At 38.1% G+C, this 23,024-nt stretch overlaps 2 protein-coding genes across 3 annotated transcripts; one reads left to right on the top strand and one right to left on the bottom strand.

The window, feature by feature from the left end:
- Positions 1 to 526: 526 nt before the first annotated feature.
- Positions 527 to 9,688, bottom strand: LOC139950164 (uncharacterized). Its single transcript, XM_071948787.1, has 2 exons — positions 9,479 to 9,688; positions 527 to 4,235 (listed from the first exon to the last, which is right to left on the bottom strand). The coding sequence occupies exon 2, from the start codon at positions 4,233 to 4,235 to the stop codon at positions 3,195 to 3,197; it is 1,041 nt and encodes a 346-aa protein (XP_071804888.1). The 5' UTR covers positions 9,479 to 9,688; the 3' UTR covers positions 527 to 3,194.
- Positions 9,689 to 12,839: 3,151 nt separating this feature from the next.
- LOC139949761 (alpha-tocopherol transfer protein-like) lies at positions 12,840 to 22,771 on the top strand. Of its 2 annotated transcripts, none has more exons than XM_071948296.1 (5): positions 12,840 to 13,076; positions 16,441 to 16,925; positions 17,890 to 18,083; positions 20,300 to 20,410; positions 20,897 to 22,771. In XM_071948296.1, exons 2-5 carry the CDS (start codon positions 16,442 to 16,444, stop codon positions 21,158 to 21,160), a joined length of 1,053 nt encoding a protein of 350 aa, XP_071804397.1. In that variant the 5' UTR covers positions 12,840 to 13,076; position 16,441; the 3' UTR covers positions 21,161 to 22,771. The 2 variants fall into 2 exon arrangements, with proteins under 2 accessions (XP_071804397.1, XP_071804396.1); XM_071948295.1 differs by lacking the exon at positions 12,840 to 13,076 and adding an exon at positions 15,820 to 15,928.
- The last annotated feature ends 253 nt before the right edge of the window (positions 22,772 to 23,024 follow it).

Below are 23,024 nucleotides of genomic sequence, written 5' to 3'. Positions count from 1 at the left end.
ACTTAGGCCTAGCGCCTAAAGCCATTGGACCATTTCGGTAAACAGTATTGTCCAAGGCCCACACTTCGTGTATCACAACTTATATATAAAATAACAAACCTGTGAAAATTAAAACAAATCCGCAATTCTCGATATCGAGAACTGATATTGTTTTACTGTTTTCTCAAAAAGTAAAGCATTTCATGGAATAATAATTATTTCAAGAGAAGTCTACTACCTTCTGTAAACCCTGTAAGTTATTTGTAGATATTATGTGAACTTTTTTTTAGTGTAGAACAAAGATTGAGTCAGAGTGAAATTAAGTTTGATATTGATTGTTACTTATGAAACAGATAAGATTAATGAAAAATTGAGGAGTTTAAGATTGATTGATCGAAGATAGTAAGATTGATTATTTGGAGATCAGATTAATTGTAAAGCTTTATGAACACCCCCTCCCCCCTGGTTTTGGAAAACCAAGTCGACCATGCAGTCACAAAAGCTACCCGGATTCTCAACTTTATCTAACGTCACTTTCACGTGTTCTAAAACTGTCAAAGGAAGGCAATGTCACCCATGGGGGACTTTTAAAACGCTTGATGGCAGCAGACATACCAGGTAAAAACCATTGTTCTCAGTAATGCGCGCATGCTCAGAACTACGTTAACAATGGAAATTTACCCGGTAAGTCTGCTGCCACCTAGCGTTCCAAAGTCTCCCATTGTCAAACCCCACCTCCAATATGGCACTTCAACTTGGAACCCACTTGGAGGAAGGAAAGAACAATTCACCAGTTCATAAAAATTGTTGAACAAAATTAGAGTAACCGTGTGTATATTCCATGGCCTTTGGCAAGATGGATCACCGGAAATTGTACATGTGTCATTATGCTTCCACACGAGTTCAAGTTTTAGGCCGTAACAAATACTAGGACGCCCACAACAAAGACCTACTTCTGCTAAGCATCATTCTGTTGTGCTAGCTTCTTTTTTAAATTGGCCCCTGACCATCCCTTACTAATGCTTGATGAACATGTGCAAAGTAACGTAGGTAATACAATTAAAGTTACACGTCGCCGAAAATAATTCTATATTATTGAGTCATCAGATAGAAATTTTTTACTTTTTATTTATAGTATTTCAACAACCCGAACCTGCGGATTGTTATTCCCGTAATTTGTTTAAGAATAATGAAAGCTATGACAAAATCCAACTAGTTAGTTTAGAATGAATGATTATACTATTATCACAAAATGATTTAACTACATAAAATCGAATGTACAGATTAATATGTAATATTTATGTTCTTTGTGCTACACTCATTCAGAAGTTATAGACTAATTTATTGTTTGTAATAAAAAATATTTTAAAAATACTGTATATTATCCGTATCGAACCATAATGTTTCCTTTAAACATAACAAACGAAAACAAAAATTAAATACTAACTGTTTTGATATTGTTTATAAAACGGTGTATTATTTCCTTGGAGTATATTTTACAAAATTTGTATTAAATAATATCAGGAGTTATAAGACTATAAACTTTCTATAATTAATAGACTTTCTATTCAAATATGGATAAACCCTAATAATGTATAATAATATTACATAATGCGGGGCACGACAGTAACGCATTATTCTAGTTGCCCACACATGTCACAATACAAAATACAAAATGTTGGTTACTATATTAATACCAAACATGATTCGCACAATGGAGGCCTACGCCAGTGCCCAATTTCATAAACCATGTTATAAACATACAAAATTGCCAAGCACAGAATAATTTGCTTAACAGAAACTTGTTACCAGCACAAGAGTGATAAAGTATGGCGCCCCTTGCATAATGATGCTAATTTTGCTTAGCAGCATATTCTACTTAACAGGTTTATGAATTGGGGCTTTTTTGTATAAGGGTGAGCCTTGTGCTTTACCATGGACCTGTCATTCTGTTCAATGTGATCTTTCAATACTTCTTGAATCTTGATTTCCTCTTCTGTTATAACTTTACCCTTGCTCAATCCCCTTAATAATGGCCTGTTTTGAGATCGGCAGCCAACAAATTAAAATAGTGTGTAAAAAATATAACATGATTTAAAATAATATTCGTATATAGTTCATACACCTTTTATCACCATAATAAAAAAAGATGACTGAATAGTAAACGCCACCGAGAAATGTTTATTCCAGACAATTGTATTGCCATTTTACCCGCCTTTTTACGAGCATAACATACTTTGAGAATAAACCATCAAAAATAATTTCAAAATCTACGAAAGCATTAGGAAACAAAGATATTCTTTTTATAGTTATTCTGAATAATAATGTACTTGTCTGCTAATATTTAGGTTACTGTTAATGAGACTATAGTCGAAAATGGAAGCAATATTTTTCTCTCTGTTTAGTTTCACTAAAGAGGTGCGACCAGTATAGTTTTATAGAGAAGTTGGGCTCTGATGGAACAGTGTGCCCTTTGGAACACGTTGCCTTGGATCGGCCGAGTTGGTCTTTGAAAAAGCGTTTGTAACCGTAGTGTTATAAAATGCATATTTGGTTAGAAAGATGTTTAAAAGTAGAATACAATGATACACACAAATTTGCCTCGAAAATGCGTGGTTTTGCTTTTACTAACACGGTCGGCCACTTATGGGAGTCAAAAATTAGTTGACTCCAACTGAAATGGCCGACCGTTGTAGGCGACGAGGTAAAAGGAAAACCACGCAATATTTCGAGTGATACTTGTGTGGATCATAATATTCCACTTTTAAAATGTCTTTCTAATCATAATATGCATTTTATAACAAACAGGGTACAAACGCTTTTCAAAGACCAACTCGAACGATCCATGGCAACGTGTTCCTTTAAACAACGTGGTCAATGTCATTGATACCCTAGCATGGACCGTCCACATAGATGTGTATAGGTTTATGTATAGGGCATATTTTAACTCATTACTCTTCATGCTCAAAATTGACAGACATACATTTCAACCCATAAAAGTGGATAAGTCTTCCAGATGTCTTACGATGGACAGCCTGTGCTAGCTCTGAGGTGCTCTAAGATTTTCAAAACCCTCTCCCCACACGTGTTGGCCTACATGATGAGCAAGAAAAAGATTGGAACCTTCCTGCATCTGTTTAGTTTATTGGGTTAATACTCACTTTAAAGAGTGGGACTCAGAAAAAGAGGTATCGGTTTGAATGGTTTTTGGTCTACTAATTTTGACTCCAACTTTGACCTAGCAGGAATATAACAACAGCTGAGATTAAGATGAGTAGAATGAGCAGAAACAATGATACAATGATAAGATTCCGTCGTTGATGACTGGCAGAGCCTATCCCAGACTCTACATCTTTCTTCTTTCTTGTCTTGGACGAGTTTGTGCTGCTTACGGCCGACCCAGCTACCGAACTCTGCTCTGCCTTGCTGGCCGCTGAGCTAGCGTCTGGAACCGGTACGGGTTTCTCCGATGATTGGACTGTTTCGCCGCTCTCCTCGTAAAACGCATCCAGTGGTATATTTTTCACAAGTTTTATGCCGCAGTTTTCATCACTTGTTTCGTTTTCACGAAGTTCTGGGATGTCAGCTCCGATGTCGAAACCGAACTCGGAGTTGATTTTCACGTCGATGACGACCTCGCTCTTATTTTCACACACATTGGAGGAAGATTCTGGTTGCTGTGTTATTTCGTCTTCAGTAATGTTAGGCGTCAGTGCCTCATCTTCAGGGATAGAAATGTTAGCATTCCCGTCATTTGAAATTGCCTGTTGTTTGTGTGTGTCTTCAGTTGAAATGTTCATGTCATTGTCTGGGACACTAAGTGGAGAACTATCACTTGGTAATCCCTCATTTCGTGTAACCTCATTAGGGCTGACCGGCGGTGAGTCCGAGTCGAGAATATTTCGAGTGTCTGTTACCGCAGGTATCGGCGGCGGTACCTGATCGTCCTCGCTCTGCCGTCGAACGGGACGGGGCACGGTACCCCCAAACCGGCTGCCGAGATCCCTGACGCTCGGTATATTCGTCTTCTTTTCTAGCTCAGCGTACATGATGCTACCGCTAGCTCCTTTCCGGGGTCCTGTGGGGAGTGGAGGTGGGGTAGCTGCCCGGAGTTTCGCCTCTTCCTCGGCAGCCTTCTTCCTCTTTGCATCCTCTTCCTGTCTCTCTCGCTCGATCTCCTTCCGGAGAGCGACCGGGTCGGCGTAGACATGCTCTTTATGGTTGTATGTGTCACCTGGTGACTGCTTGTCTCTCATCTGAAATAGACCAGGGTATAGTTTTAATAATGTGTATATTTTGTTATTCTTTGAACAGTACAATCATAACAAGCAGAGGCCTTCCAGGAAAAGGCGAGTAAAACAAAAAACTGTGATCAAAAAGTGTTTTGCCCTCCAAGGGTGTTCTTGCTCATAGTAACACACAACAATATAAAGCGCCGATAAAAGGCTTAACTAATAAAGGACATCACAAAAGGTAAATAACAACAGTTCCATTAAAAACACTGACATTACAAGTACATTTTTCCTTTTGTTTTATGTTTTAACATACTCTTACACTAAGCTCGGTCCATACTACGAATGTGGCCGTTTTTGCAGCGAATGTTTCGCAGGGGTTGAGCACCATTTGCTTTTAAAATTTTTAACTGTTGGTTTTGGAAGTAATTTTCTTGTGCCTATATAGTTCGATGGCAAAGTTTCCATGTTCATCTTTATTAAGTTCACGGCAATTATTTTTCCGCATTGCCGGTTCGTAATGTGGCGACAAAATTTGCTGACAAAGAAGTCAACATTTTCGAGCAATTCAACAACCATAGTTTGTGATTGTTAGATTTTCGTGTATCAAAACGTAGTGTTGATATTTGTTTTGTTGTTCATAAATGTAACTCTGTGCCAAGACTTTGCGTACAGGTTCAAACCGAATGGCAATATTTTTTCCCATGAAAAACCCCACAATAACAACAACATCAAATAATCAGACAAACAAATCACAAGCAAGAACATGCCAACAAACTTTTCATTCCTTTTAATAGCATGTTTATCATCGAACTTCATATACATGACGAGCCTACTATGTTTCCAACAATGAGCCTTGCGCCACTGGTTGCCACGCTAATTGATTGAGATTACAATTATTAGACGAAGAAAAACATGACATAAAGGTTCGCCCACTACACATTTCACGCATGCGGAACCTACGTCACAGTTCATGCTTTAAATGCAATCATGGGTTGAACATTAAGTCATACTCTGTGAAGTAAACAAAAGCTTTTTGTATATCGTCAGCAGGCCATGCTTTGTCAACCTCATCAAAACTTGGTGATTCACTGTTTTTCAAGAAAACAATTTCGAGATTCAAGTTCAAGAGAAGGAACGTTTTCAACATGATAGTTGACTGAGGGAAAAATGTTGATTTTTAAGCCCAATGCAAACATTTTAGAAACTACTTCTAAAAATGTTTCTTTATTTATTCCATGAAAACATTATAGAAACTATACTTCTCATGACTGACATAGAGTTTCGTCACCCCTAAAAAAACTTGGTGCTTCACTGTTTTTCAAGAAAACAATTTCGAGACTCAAGTTCAGGGACTGAACGTTTTCAACATGATAGCTGACTGAGGGAAACATAATATTTATAAGCCCAAGCAAACATTTTAGAAACTACTTCTAAAAATGTTTCTTTAAAAGCCCACCATGAAAACATTTCTAGAAACTACTAGGAATCTTTCTTATTCCAACTCTAATAATATCTAAATCGGGGATAAAGATTCAAGTTCGTTTAACCTACAAAGTGTAAAAATGCATTGTATACTTAAAGTGACACGTTGCCTTGGATCGTGCGAGTTGGTCTATGTAAAGTGTTTGAAACTGTTCGTCATGAAATTCATGCATTCTATGTGGAAGATGTTTTAAAAGTATAGGAAAACGTTCCACACAGATATGCCTGCGTTCACATGGCCTTCCTTTATCTTTGCGAACTGAGCATCGGTCGGCCATTTTATGGAGTAAAACCTCTGGACTCCATGCACATTATTGACGTGCCGTGTAATAGAGCAAAGGGAAAACCATCCAATTTCGAGGCGTATCTGTTTGGATCGTTATATTCTACTTTGAAACGTCTTTTGAAAATATGCATTTTCATAACGAATTCTTTTCATAGACCACAACAGTTTTTAAACAATAAACGTGTTTTTATCGATATATCGATAATATTGTCTAAGAAATGGGCATTTTTGTGGTTGCGGATTACAAAGGGTACAACAATACCACGGGCTTTTTGAAATAAAAAATCACGAACCAGTATACCCCTCTGCGGAAATGGGTGATAAGTGCCAGCTGGTTTGGGGTCGAACTGTTCGAGTGAATGCCCAAATATCTTTTGAAAAGCCAATTCCATTATGAACGTTTTGGGGGGCTATTAAAATTTGGGCGCAAATATTTTGAGCATGTGTTATCCATAGTTGAAATAACTTCTTCGGGAGAAGTCACGATTAGGGTCCAGTGTCTTTGTCTACCTCCATTGTCGTAAAAGTTTGTGAATTATACTCCAAATGCAAGAACCTATTGGTGAGAATTGCTGCAGCTGATTAAGCGTCACACCTTTGGTAATAATTATTGTCAAAGACCAATTTTCTCACTTGGTGTATTCTAACTGCATAAAATAACAAACCTGTGATTTGTTTTACTCAGTTGGTCATCTAAGTATATAGCAAGGGAACACTGACAAGAAAAGAACATCCTACAAGTTTTTGCTTTCAGGCCCTAAGTCTTTTAATATGTGAGTGTGAAATGCGACCTCTTTCTAAAAAACTACGTTACTTCAGAGGGAGCCGTTCCCCACACTGTTTTATACTATCAACAGCTCTCCCCTGCTCATCAAGTTAGTTGTTAAAACTTCGTTTGAGTAATCACCACTGTGTCCATGCCTTTTAGAGCAATTAGTGTGGTGTCACCATTATATCATATCGCTATATACACTATCGAACTGAATGCATTTTTACTCTGCGACAGAAGCGTGACGACGAAACCATTTGTACTCTGAATCGAGTTGCCAAAATGGAACAAAAATGCCAGAACCCATTTTGGCATAACCACGATGTGAACTGTCTAAACGTCCTATCATTTTTCTGTTCAAATTGGCCCTGATCCATAGTGAGCCAAAGAGGATCTTTTGTTCGACGCAGTGATGGTGCAATAAGGGCCTGGTTACGCTTCATGTTTCATCATTTCAGTTTTACAGACTACGTCACAAACAATATTGTGGAAAAATCATCTAAGCGTTAACTATAAATTGTTATAATGACTTTTGAAAGTTATGACGCGATGGCAGGTGATATATACGGTATTGAACTTTTTGATCCATTATTATATTAAGTAAGAGTAGGCCTATTGATGATGCATAGAGAATTGTTAGAAACTGCACTGAACTGGGGTGTTATAAACAAAACAAATTAGTTTTATTTTTAACACTGTGGTGTAACTTTATTCTTTTTTCCCTCTATAATTATCTAAAACAATGTTTGATGGCCAACTCATTTGAGGAAACTGTCCTTCAAATGGAAATAGTTTGCCACTTTCTTAAATTAATTAAAATGAAATTTAAAGCAAAACCTGGCAAAGTTTGTTTTGTGCTTTCCCAATGTATTACCAGTGATGTTTGTTAATCACTGCTCCCCAAGTAAGTTGCCCGAACCTTTTCAGTTGAAAATTTTGAAAAGGCCATCAGGTCATGAGCTTTACGTACTATTACAAGAAGTTTCGAACAAAACAACTCACAATTTTTTTTTTGTAGTGGGGTAAAGTGAACGACCTTTTAAACATTACGTTTCATGGCCTTGGGTTCGAAAGAAATGATGGAGGTTTTGGTGCGGATTAAATCCCAGTGTGGAGAGGGGCTTGGGGACAAAAGAAAGCATGGGTCCGCCCAGTGGCATCACACTTCAGTGGTTCGATTTGATTATCAATTTACCCATAAGATTGCGCTGCACTATTTCAAGGACGGTTATGATGAAGGTTGAGTGCGAATGCAGACTCTGCCAACATTTTCTTCTTGAAATATGGACAAATTTTGTCCAACAATCTTGGAGATATGTTAGATGGACATTTAATCTTGGGGAAAGTTTTCGTAAAACAGGAAGATTTCAATTTGTTCACCAGAACATTGAAAAATGTGTTTAATTTCAGGTTTAATTTCAGGGAACTTTTCTGCAGAATCTGGGAGAATTTACTGCAGCTCTGGAATGGGAAATTATTTTGCCAATCAATAAGAGTATAAAGCACATTTTGAACGTGAATAAATTTGTGAATAAATTCCCTGGAAATAAACACAAGAAAATTCCCAGCAGTTTCTGGTGTGTGTTTATTCGTTTGTTGGTGTAGTTGATCATTGTTTTATGACTAATTCATTTACTTCCGCCCCATCATCTCGCCTGGTTAGTGTTTCTGCTTCTACTTCCCAATTTGGGGGGTCTTATGCTTTAGTACGGTGGTTGTTGTATATCGTTTTAAAATTTCATTTACTTGTCATCTTTTGTTTTACTTTTCACTACAATTTTAGATTCTCTGTAATATCATAGTATATAAACATTTACTTTTTAATTGAACAAGGTCTGGGAGGGAACATCCTTTTGAAGACATATTTTTTGCCTTTATTTGAAAGCCTCTGCTTGTTAAAATTATTGCACTGTTCTATACTATGAATTTAAAAGGAAAAAAATAACCACTCTTCCCAACGGGAAGCCCCGAACAAGGGAATAACATAAACACAAAGTTGGCACAAGCCAAACTCTCACATACAAACATTGGTTTATGAATGGCACAACCAATCAATAAGTTGTGAATGACAATACATGTTCCCGTTATTTTGAATGCAGCGATTAGCTTGGCCAGTTCGAACCCAACAATTGCCAAATCAACCACTTGACCACGGTGACTGTTCTTCAAAAATGACTTATAAAATGTAAAATTAAATGCACTTGTTGATTGTTTGTTGATGAATTTAACGGTGTTAGCCCATACGGAATGTTTACTGAGGGTCAAGGAAATCGAGTTATTACAAACGAAAAACAGATAAATAACTTTAAATTTAAAAGCGCTGGACACCTTTTGCAATTGTCAAAGACCAGTATTCTCACTTGGTATGTCTCAACAAAAGTATAACATAACAAACCTGTGTGACTTGTGTATAATTGGTAATCAAAGTTGCATAAGAATAACGAAAGAAAATCACCCTTATGCACAGTTTTGTGTGCTTTTAGATAAAATGCTTCAGCTGAAGTATTTTATCATCTGAATGAGAAATCACTTCTTTCTCAAAAACTACGTGAATTACTTTAGAGGGAGCAGTTTCTCACAACATTTTAAAATATACCAACAACTCTCAGTTGCATGCTCGTTTTTAAAGTTGCAAGTTGTTATGCTGACAATTATTTTGAGTAATTACCAAGTGTCCAATGCCTTTTTAAAGAACCGTATCCCATTTTCCTATGATCATTTTCTTACCTCGATTCGTGAATCCTGTCCTTTCACTTGCAAGAAAATGAAACTTGAGAACACCTTACTTCAAGAAACGATAACAGTAAAACATCTCATGGAATACAAGGACGAATTATCTGAAAAAGTTTCCAAATTCTGCCAAAGCTTGTGGTGATAAACTACTCCACACTGTTGACAGACTTCGCCCAACTACTTAGTACACTGAATGGTTCTCTACTGAATGGAGTTCCAAACCACGTTCCATTGGCTGTCACGTTTCAACGAGATTCCGCCCAATGTGGAATTTAGTTTTAACAAAAGGACCTCACCTGTGTGTCTATTGTCATACCTCATTAGCATAACAAAAGTAGACTCAAGTCAAACAACTTTCGAGTGTGTACGAAAATACGTTGTAAAAGTTCAACCTTGTATTCAGCGACACGTATAGTGTTTTCGAAACTACGAAGTAGGCCCAGAGGCCTTAAGCAGTCAGTCGTTTCGGCACCGCATTAACAATTTTGATATACCAATAATTCGTGTCTGAAATAAGCATCAGCTAAGGTGGCTACGACTGCTGGTTATAGCAATAGCCGTTAGAAACAGTTCTTAATTAAGATATAGTGGGCAGCCGAAGCCGATGGTGCGCAAAGGTGAATTTCGAAAACGCTCTCACAGTGAATACAAGTTAACGGTATCCTGACTCGGTGAACGCCAATTGCGTGGGTCGGGTTCGCAGAACCAGCCTTTGAAAGACTTCATGAGGCGGAGGTCAGAAGACAACGAATTGAATGACGTGTACCTCGAATAATGAATCATTTAAAATGAAGCCTTTTGCCTAGCCTGGCTCTTTTCTACATTAACTTGTTGTTGATGTGAATTAACGCTTGTCGCGGTTATGAAGAGAGCCATGACAGGCTAGGTGTTCCTTGTCTGATGTACTGGTATTTAAAACATGTTGGGGGTGGATCACTAGTTATCAATCTAGATTTTAACTTTTCTGTTTACTTCCTGTGTGGTTATATGGCTCAAACAATAGTGCGTTGCTTCCGAGAAAGATGGAAGAAATTGTAAAGCGTTCAATGAAAGTAAATAAACCACAGGCATGCCATGCTATTGGCCTACATAGTAGTCGTTGTGAAAAAAAGGGGAAAAACACCCGGAAAAAATGACCCCATGTTACATAATGTTCCCGTTCATGGGGCGGGGCTGTAGTGAGTATGTACGGCAGCGTATAGTGCCGATGTTATAGGGGATCATGTCCCAACACGGCGAAATATCAACCAATTACCAACCACCAACCAAAAAGGTAGTCCGATTCTATACCATTATAAATGCCCATAAGTGATGCTTCATAACTATTTTGTACCGTTTTGACCGTTTTTGTTAAAAAACTCTTTAAACAATCTTGGTGAAGTAAGCCTATGTTAATAGTATTGTTTTATCTTGATGTAAAGAAGTTTTCTATGAGCCTTTTGCTCTCCATGAGCCTTTTCGCTTGTATGTAAAACTTTTCCGTCTGGGTAAATCAATCTTTATTGAGCAAATCAATATTATACAAAATATCAACAGGCAGAGGTTAAAGAAAGCACACTTAAGCCCAGGTCATTTATCATGGCCAACCACAAAGTTGGCCATGGTAGAGTGCAGGGCAGCATTTCTGTCTGAGTATTACATATTGCATATTGTGGGTTTGGGCGCTTTATAATAATAAATAATAATAAAAGAACATTTATAAAGCGCCTTATGCAACGCCTCAAAGCGCTTTACACAATATAAAAAATCAGCCACATAATAGTTAAATACAAAGAGAAAACACTCATAAAATCTTACAACAAGCAGATAAGCAAAAAACATAATAATAATAATAATAATAACAACAATAATAACATAATAAAAACATACAATTGTTAAGTTACAAATGACTTCATTTTATTGGTTCGTCTACCATGAAGGAATTACCATCGTTATTGCTTTTTATATTTATCATCAGCTATTAAATAAGGAAAAAACATAACTCTGAAATGCATTTTAAACATTCTGCTTGTTGGCCATGGAATTTCACAATAATTTCATGCTCCTTCGCTGCGCTCATACGCATGAAAAACAGTTTCACTTTATTTGTAGGACACACAATAAACACACCTTGAAAACATTATTTAGTTTCAGAATTTTATCTATTAAATCATGGGAGTGGGCCGTTGTTAAACTGCATATCATGAATTTTAAACATTCTGCTTGTTGGCCATGGAATTTCACAATAATTAAATGTTCAATACGAAACCATACCACTATTTTTAATCCGTACACATTAGATCTATTGTGTGCACCATTACGTCAAGACCTTTGTTATTGGTTTTCCGTTCCTTTAAGCTGTCATTGTTTGTCATCGTCCACTTTCGGATATTGGTTGGTCGTACTGACCTCAATGGTAAACACACCTACAATGAGTTTGCATGGGACAGAATGCATTTGGCATTTTCTTCTGTATTGGATAAGCGCCCTCTTGTGGTCAATTTATTTTTTTATTTTTTTAACTCAGAGTTTGAAACTAGTTTTAAAATAGCCACATACACAATAGCTACTGTTCCATGCTTTCACTGATAATTATACACAGCCACTGACTGAGCAGAAGCCATAAGCTGAATAATTGACGTTCACAGCTGCGGCTACGCGGCTATGACTCTTTGTAAGGGTGATGCTGAGAACATTACAGTCAAGGCATAAACTATGACGCGTAGATCAAGCCGTAGCCATGATATCTGTTGTGTAAAGATTTCCCGAGGAAATTTTATATATATAAATTTTATTATTTTTCGAATAATTTAAATATCTGAATCTTAAAAACCAAGCATCAAGATACAGTGTACACAACTTTCATAACTTTTTAGTTTGTGCCTTATAATGAAAGAAAAAAACAAAATTTTAAATTAATGTAATTTTGCTGAAGGTTTTTTAAAAGTAAGTTGATTGATTGTATCGCTCAACATGTAAGTTTATCATGAACTTTTTGTGAACTTTATGTATTGTTGTTGAAAACTCTGATAAAAAAACTTGACCATTATCCAAACTATGTTTGAAAAGACGAGAGGAGATTCAAACGCAGTGAACATTCTGCACTGCACACAATTGTATATATAATCAGTAAAGTATGGTACACCAAATCAGCTCTGATAACAGATGGTTGTAAAACGATGATAGTTTTTTGTGCATGGCTAAGTCAACGATCTAATCGCACACTATGTGAACTTTGGACATGAGGGATTTAAACGTCATGCCAAAAGATGACCAAATATTGACCATTGATGTTAAATCTAGCCTTTGTTGGATGAGTTGTACCCGCCCTGGTATGGTGACAGGCTTTACCAGGCTATCTAAAAGTCCTTCGGTCTGGGGCTTTGTCCAGTAAAAGCAATACCGAGTAAAAGGATTATTTTGTTATGTTAAGGTTATAAATATTTTCAAAATAGGGCAGTCCTATATTGTCTTATATGAGAAAGCTTAGGAGTCAAATAACGTACGAAAAACTTATGTGTTAAAACACCGAATACTGAAGACGGTTTTCCTTCATCCATGGTTCAACTGTATTCAACTTGGACAAACTACAATAAATCACCAGAGTTTGAAGGTAAGGCACTAGATAGCGGACAGGCAAAGCAGATTGTTTGATTCCATCCTTATTTATACAGCACACACAATGGAGGTCCTTTCTCTTCATGAATAAACCCAACGATGGAAATCTACACACCCTGTGTCTGTTATGCAAGTGTGTTTGTGCACACTGCAATGGTGGAATATCAGAAGGAACATTGATAGTTTCAAATTAGTGATGCTTCGTTGGTTGTTGAAATATTAGGTCTAAATAGTTTTCATAAATGAAATTAATTTTACACCGATCTCTTTATACAGGATCATGGTTTTGAGAAAGCAGTAAATGTTTTAATTTTGGGGCCTGACCGGAATATGCTTTATTTCTAAAATATCATAATTCCATTTCTGTTTTGTCTGTTACTGTGCTCATGTTTTTTGCTTGAATTTAGTTTTTAGTTGAATTTTTTTAGTTTTTAGTTTTTTTTTTAGTTTTTTTTTTAGTTGAATAAACTGAATGGACGAGAAAGTGTAGATTCGTAGATAGAATGTACAAGCCGAATCTACATTTTAATATATTTTCCCGAGTCGTTGTACTTTGTCAAACGACGTTGTTGTCACATCTCATGACTATTCTACAAAAATTATAAACATATTGCTTGAAACATTATTGAGAACACTGTTTTTATTGGTGTACCTCAACAGTATGTGCACAAAATAACAAACCTGTGAAAATTTGAGCTCAATCGGTCAACGAAGTTGAGAGATAATAATGAAAGAAAAAAACACCGTTGTCACACGAAGTTTTGTGCTTTCAGATGCTTGATTTCGGGACCTCTAATTCTAAATATGAGGTCTCAAAATCAAATAAGTGGAAAATAACTTCTTTCTCGAATCTACGTCACTTCAGAGGGAGCCGTTTCTCACAATGTTTTATACTACCAACCTCTCCTCATTACTCGTTACCAACTGCGGTTTTATGATAATATTATTATTTTGGGTGATTACGAATAGTGTCATTTGTGTGGGTCATAAACATCAATAGTGAAAAACCATGCACAACTTTCAGCATGTAAACACACGTCCTTATTTTGGGTGAAAGACCCGAAACCAACTGTTGTGTTTTTGTAGATATTCGGGTACAGTTTTCTGAAGTTATGACTTAATTTCAAAGGGAAATATGTCACGAAAAAAAGGTTATGTGAATCAGTGGGCCTATGGGTCATGTAGACTCAAATTTTATTGCTTTTGTTAATAAAAAAAATTAAACAAAAACAATTTTTCTCACTCAAATAATAAAATGTTTGACAGGAGATTTTGTGTGTGCCCCCCCTACAAATGGTATGGCGAAGCGTGTACTAACTTCTTCTGATAGCGCTCTCTTTTGAATCCTCCGGCCGGTGTCGCATGCAATTATGTTCTCTATGCAATACAATCCGGAGGACATTATTGCATTATGCAATAATGTCCGCCGGACAGTTTTGCATATGCAATGGTGTCCGCCCGGACGCTGCTGCATAATGCAATTGTGTCCGCCCGGACACATTTGCGTATGCAGTTGTGTCTGCCCCGTGTAAAACCGTCCTTGCAGTAAATTAAATGCCCATGGTCGACGGAACACGTTCGCCACTTTTTACAAGCTAAGTCATGAATGACATGGAAAATGTTCGGCCGTTGGGTATTCGCTGCAATCATAAAATACGTGAATATTCATGCTGCATAATTATGCAAATACATACGTAGGTCCAGTTCATGCACGCTCGCTTAAACGCGCACGTACAGTCATAGACCTTTTCGCAAATACCGGGGCGCGCGCGTAACGCTTGGAATTAGGTGCATTGTGGTCTAGCTGGTAGCAAAATTTGATCCATATCTATCCCACAATGCACCTCATTCAACAGTCTGCGCTTGCGCATTGGTATTTGCGATAAGGTCTATGTACATGTACACCGGGCGGTTTTTGCATAGCCCCGGACACGAATGCATAATTATGCAAAAGTGTTCGGAGCGGACAGTATTGCATGGCGGGCACAATTGCATCTGACACCGGACAGAATATAAAACCGGTGTCCAAGGGATTGTCCCCGTATGGGAAAATATGCATGAGCTGTAGAAGGAGGGTTCAAAAGAGGGCGCTATCAGAATGAATGTGTACCCATTTCGCCCTATGTGGAACAGAATCTCCGGGGGACAATCTCCTGCCTCACCACCGGTCCATTATATATTATTTTAGCCCCGTTTCGGGTACAATGGCCCAATTACTACGTCATCCCCCAACAGTCAACTTCCCATGTGGGTGTCTTGTGGTGGACGATAAATTGGCCCACTTGTAATTCCCAACTACTGAACGACTCACATGACTGTGTTTAGACCATGTGCTGTTTTTGTGGACTTTTTTTCACAAGCAAAACTCAGGCTCTTGGTATGGAAACCCCATACTAGAACTGGATTTTGGTGGATTTGCGAGTTGTCTACGTCATGTCTGAATCATAAACCATATTAGGGCAAACAATGACTCAATCATAAGTGTTATTTTAGGGACCAAGGGTCGACCAATATCACCACCATTTCCTTTAGAAGGCATGACTCATATCCAATCAATATAAAACAAACAACACAGAGACCAATATCATGGTCAACGATAGCACAATATTGGTTTAAACTAATCATAATTAATTGCGGTTTGTGTGACTGAGCACTGATAACTAATGACTGAAGTCCAGCGGGCTCCTTTATAAAGTGTCGGTCATGAGCTGAGGCCCTTCATTGTCATTCAGGTTTGAGTTCGAGCTAGGTAGATTCTAAAAGGACCTGTTGTAGTCAAAGTTAACCTGGCATCATGGCGTCTACCGTGGGTCTCATATGTTGTTCAGACACTCTCGTCTTGCGAAGGTAACTTCCAACCATCAGATGTTTTTGTTTACTTGTTCACTTACTTATTTATGTATTGTTAAGTTGTTTACAACTCAGATTTTCAAAGCAATGTTTTACTTTTTTGTTTTGAGAGATTTGCAGTAACACCATGTGAAAATCTCTTTTGAGTAGTGCCGGTAACCATTTTTGTCTTCATTTGTGTTCGGACGGGTGTTTTTTCTGTTTTTTCTGCTTTAATGTACCTTTCCTTTTATCTTTTTGACTTAATCTACAGAATGTCTCCCATGAATAAACCAACACTGAATATGAATATGCATGAATGAATGATTTATTACTATATATTTGGTTTGCGGTAACACCATGTGTGTATCTACTAGCCAGGTAGAGCTTGTTCTTAGAGAACAGTCTTGCTTTAGTCTACTGCCGAGTAGATAATCGGGGGTTCGGGAGACTTCTCAGTTCTGAAAAGAACTTTCCTGCTTTTAACTATGACTTATTGTTATGAATATTTTGTTTTGACTTTATCATAGCATGCAGATGAATGGCGATCATCCGATTAGAATGAGCAGCACAAACAAAGATGGCACCGTAGCAACGATCAGGCAAGATGGCGCCGTAGCAACGACGAGGCAAGATGGCGTCTGCGGCACGGCGTTCCACACCTACAAGTGCACCCTCTCCCCACAGTTACGGAAAATGGCAGACTCAGAACTTGGTGAGAATCGCCTAATCCGTAAACTTGCCTTCGAGGGGATGCGGCAGTTAATGAAGAAGAGACCAGACATCAACTTCAGTCAAGATGAAAGATTCTTGCTCAGATTTCTTCGCGCCAAGAAGTTTGAAGTTGACCGTGCGTTCAAGTCGCTGGTGAAGTACTACGAACTGCATAAGAAACATCCAGACTTTTTCAAGGACTACAAAAAGTCATCTGTGAGACACGTGCTGGATGATGGAATGCCATTGGTCCTTGCGTCACGTGACAAGGAAGGACGGCCAATCGTAGTGCTTAGAACAAGTGAGTTTTTGCAACAAAGTTTTTGCAACTTTCACGAGATAACATTTTTGATGAAATTTCCTTACAAGAAATACAAACAGGAATAATGCAGGTTCTTAGAATTTGATCAATTAATTTGATCCCATTTGCCAACGTACAATTATAAATGTTTTTTTAACCTGGGGCCGAATTCACAACGAGCTAAGGTTTTCTTAAGATGTGTATCAAAGTTACTTGTTAATCAAAGTGTGTGTTATGGTGTGAGGCACATGTGTGTAGCATGTGTGAACAATGTGCCGCGGTGCACGCAGCAGCCACTTCCAGAACCACGGGTGAACCCCTTCTCTTAAAGACACTGGACACCCACCAACCTTTGGTAATTGTCAAAGCCCAGTATAGGCAATTCTCACTTGGTTTATCCCAACATGCATAACCTTACAAATCTGTAAAAAAAAAATTAACTCAATTGGTTATCGAAGTTGCAAGAGAAAAATGAAAGAAAGACACCCCTGTAGATCACAGGCCTGAAGTATTTCAATGTTATTTGAGTGAGATATTACATCTTTCTCGAAAAAAAACTTACTTCAGAGGGGCCGTTTCTCACAAAGTTTTAACCATCAAAACTCTCCATTACTTGTTACCAAGTACGTTTTGTTTTAACAATTTGTTTGAGTAACTCAATAGTTTTCAGTGCATTCAAGTCTATAAGCAGCCGCCAGTTTTGACTCGCACTACGTCTAGCACCAATTTAGTTCCAGTTGTCTTGTCTTACTTCAGCACTTTAAGTTATCTAAGGTTTGTTTATGGTAGCACGTTTGTGTCCGATCTGCACTCCACCAACAATCAAGCACCCTTGGCTTAAACGTCCTCACTTAAGGATCCTGCCGAGTTATCAACGTAAACGAAACGTAAACGCAAACGTAAACGTTTAAAATTAATCCCAGTTATAACTTTTACCACCATTTTGTTTTGTCTATTCCTACAGTCAACTGGGATCCCAGCCGTTACAGTGTGCTTGATATAGTAAAGGCACTTTTCATGGTCCTGGAAGATCTAGTGGAAGACGAAGAAGCACAGGTGACTGGGATTAATCTTCTCGTTGACCTAGAGGGTATGGGAACTCAACACGTCATGCAAATGGGACCAAATATTGCCAAGAAGGTCACATCCATCTTCCAGGTAAGTGTCTACCGCTCCTTCATGGTAGAAACCATGGGAAGCTGTCTCCATGAAACACGCCAAGACCCAACTACCAACCTAAGAAATATACAACTGGTACTGGTGAATGTAATATTCTAATAAACATTGACCTATCAGAGATTGAAACCAATCAATTATATCCACCAATGATAAGTTGCGTAGTAGGGCGGGCATTTGGAAACGTACCCCCTCCCAGTAGCGTCAACAACAACAAGAACAGCAACGACAATACTGTGCCCCAACTGTACTTCAACAAAACAAATACCGCTGATTCCAATCCAAAGCACTCTTTTGTCAAAGACCAGTATTCTCACTTGGTGTATCCCAACATTTTATGCATAAAAATAACAAGTCTGTGAAAATTTGGACTACATTGGTTGCAAGAAAATAATGAAAGAAAAACACCCTTGTTGCACAAAATGTGTGGGCTTTCTGATGTCTGAAAAGGCTTCAGGCCTGTTGTCTGTGAGAAATTACCTCTTTCTCGAAAAACTATGCATTACTAGAGAGAGCCATTTCTCTTGTGCCTTTAACTTTCACTCCCGTCCTTACTTGTCGTCACTTCATAAATCATATCACTCCCCATGACCCACATACGAGACGAATGTCGTAAATTAGCCAAAATGACTGTCAATAGTTTATAAATAGTCAATCGACACTTTACACATCGTGGAGAGCAAATCCAGATCAAATTGGTGCGAAATATTAGTTTCATCAGTCATCGCTTTATAAATTGGTCACGGCAGACTGAACTTAAACCCGCGTTGGTAACCAGGAACTTGTTGGTAACCCAAGACTATAGTTGGTAACCAAAGACTATTCTATATCCATTATTAGTTTCTTCTGTGAAGGGACAACATAATGAGAATGTTAAGAAAAATGTAAGTGTGACTCAAACCTCGACACAATGCCATTGACATTTACGCGGTCAGTAATAGCATGACGATTTGTTTTTGATAATTTTGGCTGTTAACTTGTTTCTGCTAAACTCCTGTGCTAAGCAAACTTCTGCGCTACATCCGCATCATACTGTGACCCACCTGGGTCTACAAAACTGATACACGGGATGATGTCGAGGCAGAGAGTAGACTTAGTCTGTTCTCTTTTTGTATTGAATCAGAAGTGTCGTGATTATGCGTATCGGGGAGTCAGGGTAATCGACCTAGCCCATAGAGCACATTATAGAGTAGCCTATGCTGATATGCCTTTATACATTTCTGCTATAAGCAGACATGAGCAGGAAACAGTCAAGGCACGTGAGTGGTATTTCGACGCCATTTTGATATGGGTGACGTCACATCTTCTACCCTATACGTTGTGCTAAATACCGGTATTCATTTTCATCCATAGCGTTGACAACAACCCCCATTTTAAATATTATGAAAACTAGTGTTATTCTTATTTTGGTAGGCAAATGTGTTATTAGTCGTTAGTAGTTTTGTGTTGAAGCAGCTTGTAAAACTTAGGCCCAGGTTCGAAACTTGGCTCCCTACAAGGGCTGAAAATTGACCTGCTGACCTCTGGTGTGAGATTCGGTTGCATTGGACTCATAACGGTGAAGGTCGATAGATGTCGCTAAACAAACGACATGACTCACGTCGAGGTGTTCGATACTGATGACTCATCGAAAAAAAAGCCTTGGTGAACCATTGTATTTTGGAAGAGTCTGTTGCTGTTTTAAGCCACGGTGTTTACCACCCAATAAAACACACCGCGTTAACCCGTGAACCAAGGTCTCTGTTGAGAGCCAGGTTTTGCACAGTAACTACTGTACGGCGAATCATAAACCAAATATCGGGTAAAAAGTTAATTCACAAATTTTGTAGAGCTTCTGACACTCAACTTTTTCTTATAGTGAGCTTCGAGGCTTCTTTTGTTTTCATAAATTCCTTAAAATCAGTATCAAGATAAACAAGGCCGATTTGCTCATATTTTGTTCTCGCACGCTACCTAGGTCCTTATGGTTGGTAAGTAGTTTGCAACAGGTCATTCTATTGTCTCTGTCTATAGGATTCACTCTGGGAACTCTGATTTGTTTTGCCAATTTTACCCGAAAAGTTTAAATTTTATAAAGCTATTTTCAATGACGCGAAATTGCAGTTACGTTCGAAGTTGGATTACAAAGCATAATGATTTGCATATCATACATTATTCATTATGTTGCTCATGATTATCCACTATTTTTTCTTCTTCAGAATTGTGTCCCGGTTCGACTACACAGTATCCACTTTGTGAATGAACCGATGGTCTTCGACGCTGCGTTCGCAATCCTGAAAGCTTTCATGGCCGATAAGATGAGGAAAAGGGTAAGAGAGCGTTTAATCGCGTGACGTCATTTGGGAAGGGCGCCCCCACCTAGAGGTCAAAAGGAGGGTGTTTATTGGCCAAGAGTATATGATATATTGGGTTGATGATTGATTTTGTAGATTGCTCCGAGTGAGCGAGTGACATCCAGACAAAACAGGAACTGAACATTGACACTAAGTGGCAAAGAAAATTATTGTTTCTTTGACTTTTGCATTTGACGATACAAGCATGGAATTTGGCACACGTGCCAGTGCATGTTGTCACAAAGAAGGGCATTATCGCAGTTTTTAAACAGGTAATAACAACACAGTGGTGGCAGCGATTTCGAAAAAGTTGCAAAGCTTCTCTTGACCTCTGTGTGCTGAACGTATGCTTGATTCATAAAGGCAGAATCTTTCACGACCATGCCGTTCTAGTCGCTCTTTCTCACCTCTTATAACACTTATGACGTCATTGACCTTTGACCTTTCCACCCTCGACCCCAGGTTATTGCACACGGCACAGATTTCAGCAGTCTTCACAAGCATTTCCCAGCGTCCATACTGCCAAGCAACTGGAGAGGAACACTCGGCCCGTACTCAAACACAGAATGGAAAAGAGACTTTCTCGCTCAGGATCGAGACTTCGCTCCAGCGGCCGATGAGGGCGTCCTCGCCAACACCAAGAAGTCAAAAGGTCACTCGAAAAAAGACTCGATAGGCTCGTCCAAGAAACTTCTCAAGTTGGAGGAAATTAAAGACCGCGTATGACACAAAGTTTAACTAAGGCCTTAAAGATAATAGTAATATTTTCAGGTAATATTAAATTATTGTATTTTTCATTAGGGCGCACAAACTTATAACTTATGTTCAATATTTTGTATCTTAAGAATCCTTAGAGTTACTAAAAACTGGCGGTTTTTATTTCTTTGTGTGTTGCATCTAAGTGTAGAAAAGAAGATGCATTTTATTTTAGTTTTCTGATAATTAATGCAATTTATATTAACATCTTTCTAATTTTGAACTCATTTGACGTTCAGTAAGAAATTCTTTAAGAGGTTCAAACATTTTAATCAATCACATACAGACTAGTTTGATATCCTGCAAAAGATATTTGATGGCCTGACGTTTTGACCCTAGTTAGCGGAGTCTTTCTCGAAGGCTACATGACAATACAACGCAGAAAAAAAACAAGTACATGAATATTAGCAAGTGCAACAATATTTACTATTTGATGGCCTGACGTTTTGACCCTACTGTAGCAGTGTCTGTATCGAAGGCTAAATGACAACTCAATATTCAGGTACTAAAGTACAATAAACCCGTTTGTGCATTTTTTGTATTATTTTATTATACACCATTATAGGGTCCTTTTAAGTTGAAGTTAATTATACTATCATTTTATTTTATATTATCATTTTATTTTCTGTAAGACCATATCCAAAGCATGACGATAATGTGCAATGTGATACACATTCTATTTTGTATAATAATTATTATTATTATCATTATCAGCAGGACAATAATTTCCAATGTGCTCAGGTATAGTGACTACACACTGTGATTACATACCTTTATACAGGAAACTATAATAAGTGTTCCAGCAGAGCCATAAAATTGGATCAATGGGCGCCGCTATTTTGATTAAAGGAACACGTTGCCTTGGATCGGACGAGTCGGTCAAAACAAAAGCGTTTGTAACCGTTTTTTATAAAATGCATATGGTTGGAAAGATGTTTTAAAAGTAGAATACAATGATCCACACAAGTTTGCCTCGAAATTGCGTGGTTTTCCTTCTACTGTGCGAACTAACACGGTCGGCCATTTATGGGAGTCAAAATTTTGACCCCCATAAATGGCCGACGTGTTAGTCGACGAGGTAAAAGGAAAACCACGCAATTTCGAGGCATGTTTGTGTGGATCATTGTATTCTACTTTTACAACATCTTTCTACCCATATGCATTTTATAAAAAACGATTACAAACGCTTTTCAAAGACCAACTCGACCGATCCAAGGTCAACGTGTTCCTTTAATGGATGACGCAACAGCTTCCTCCCTATGTTGTACTAAATACCAGTACTCATTGTTATCCGCAGCGATACAACATCCCTCCTTTTTCAAATTCTTAAACTAGTACATATTCTGAGGCCACGGTTAAGTTTCTGTTTATTTGGTACCGTTATAATATTCTCATGTGAATAAATCTACCTCACAAACCACAACTCAAAGTCCATTTAAAAAATAACTATCATTGCTGCAGTAGTCAAAAACATTCCAAGCGAAAAACAGGCAGGAAAAACGGTCCGGGAGTTAAGTGTTGTAAATAAACAAAACCACCAATCGAATTAAAGTTGTAAATAAAGATCATCCGTAAGTGTCATTTTGTTACAGGCTTTTGTTTGTGTCAAATAAAATGAGTTTGAATTGAATCACATAGAGGGACCATGTGGCCCTTTTCAAAACCAAGGCTACGGCTCCAGATTCGGCTCAGGCTAGCTTGGCGCTCAGAGTTACTTAAGCATTGCTCGTGCTTTGCGTACATGCTCAGGGCTTCAGACGAGAGGCGGAGCCTGAAGCAGAATCCAAAGCCGAAACCGTGGTTTCGAAAAGGGTCTATGTCTTTCTAAAAACTT

The sequence above is a fragment of the Asterias amurensis genome, chromosome 17, assembly GCF_032118995.1.
Source record: "Asterias amurensis chromosome 17, ASM3211899v1".
Classification (NCBI taxonomy): Eukaryota; Metazoa; Echinodermata; class Asteroidea; order Forcipulatida; family Asteriidae; genus Asterias; species Asterias amurensis.
Note: the sequence above shows the minus strand (reverse complement) of the source record. Positions and strands in the feature narration are given on the sequence as shown.

Coding starts and splice junctions, on each gene's coding strand:
- LOC139950164 (XM_071948787.1), bottom strand. CDS start 4,235: ATGAGAGACAAGCAGTCACCAGGTGACACATACAACCATAAAGAGCAT.
- LOC139949761 (XM_071948295.1), top strand. CDS start 15,876: ATGGCGTCTACCGTGGGTCTCATATGTTGTTCAGACACTCTCGTCTTG. Junction 16,926..17,889: donor AATCGTAGTGCTTAGAACAA/GTGAGTTTTTGC, acceptor CTATTCCTACAG/TCAACTGGGATCCCAGCCGT. Junction 18,084..20,299: donor AGGTCACATCCATCTTCCAG/GTAAGTGTCTAC, acceptor TTTCTTCTTCAG/AATTGTGTCCCGGTTCGACT.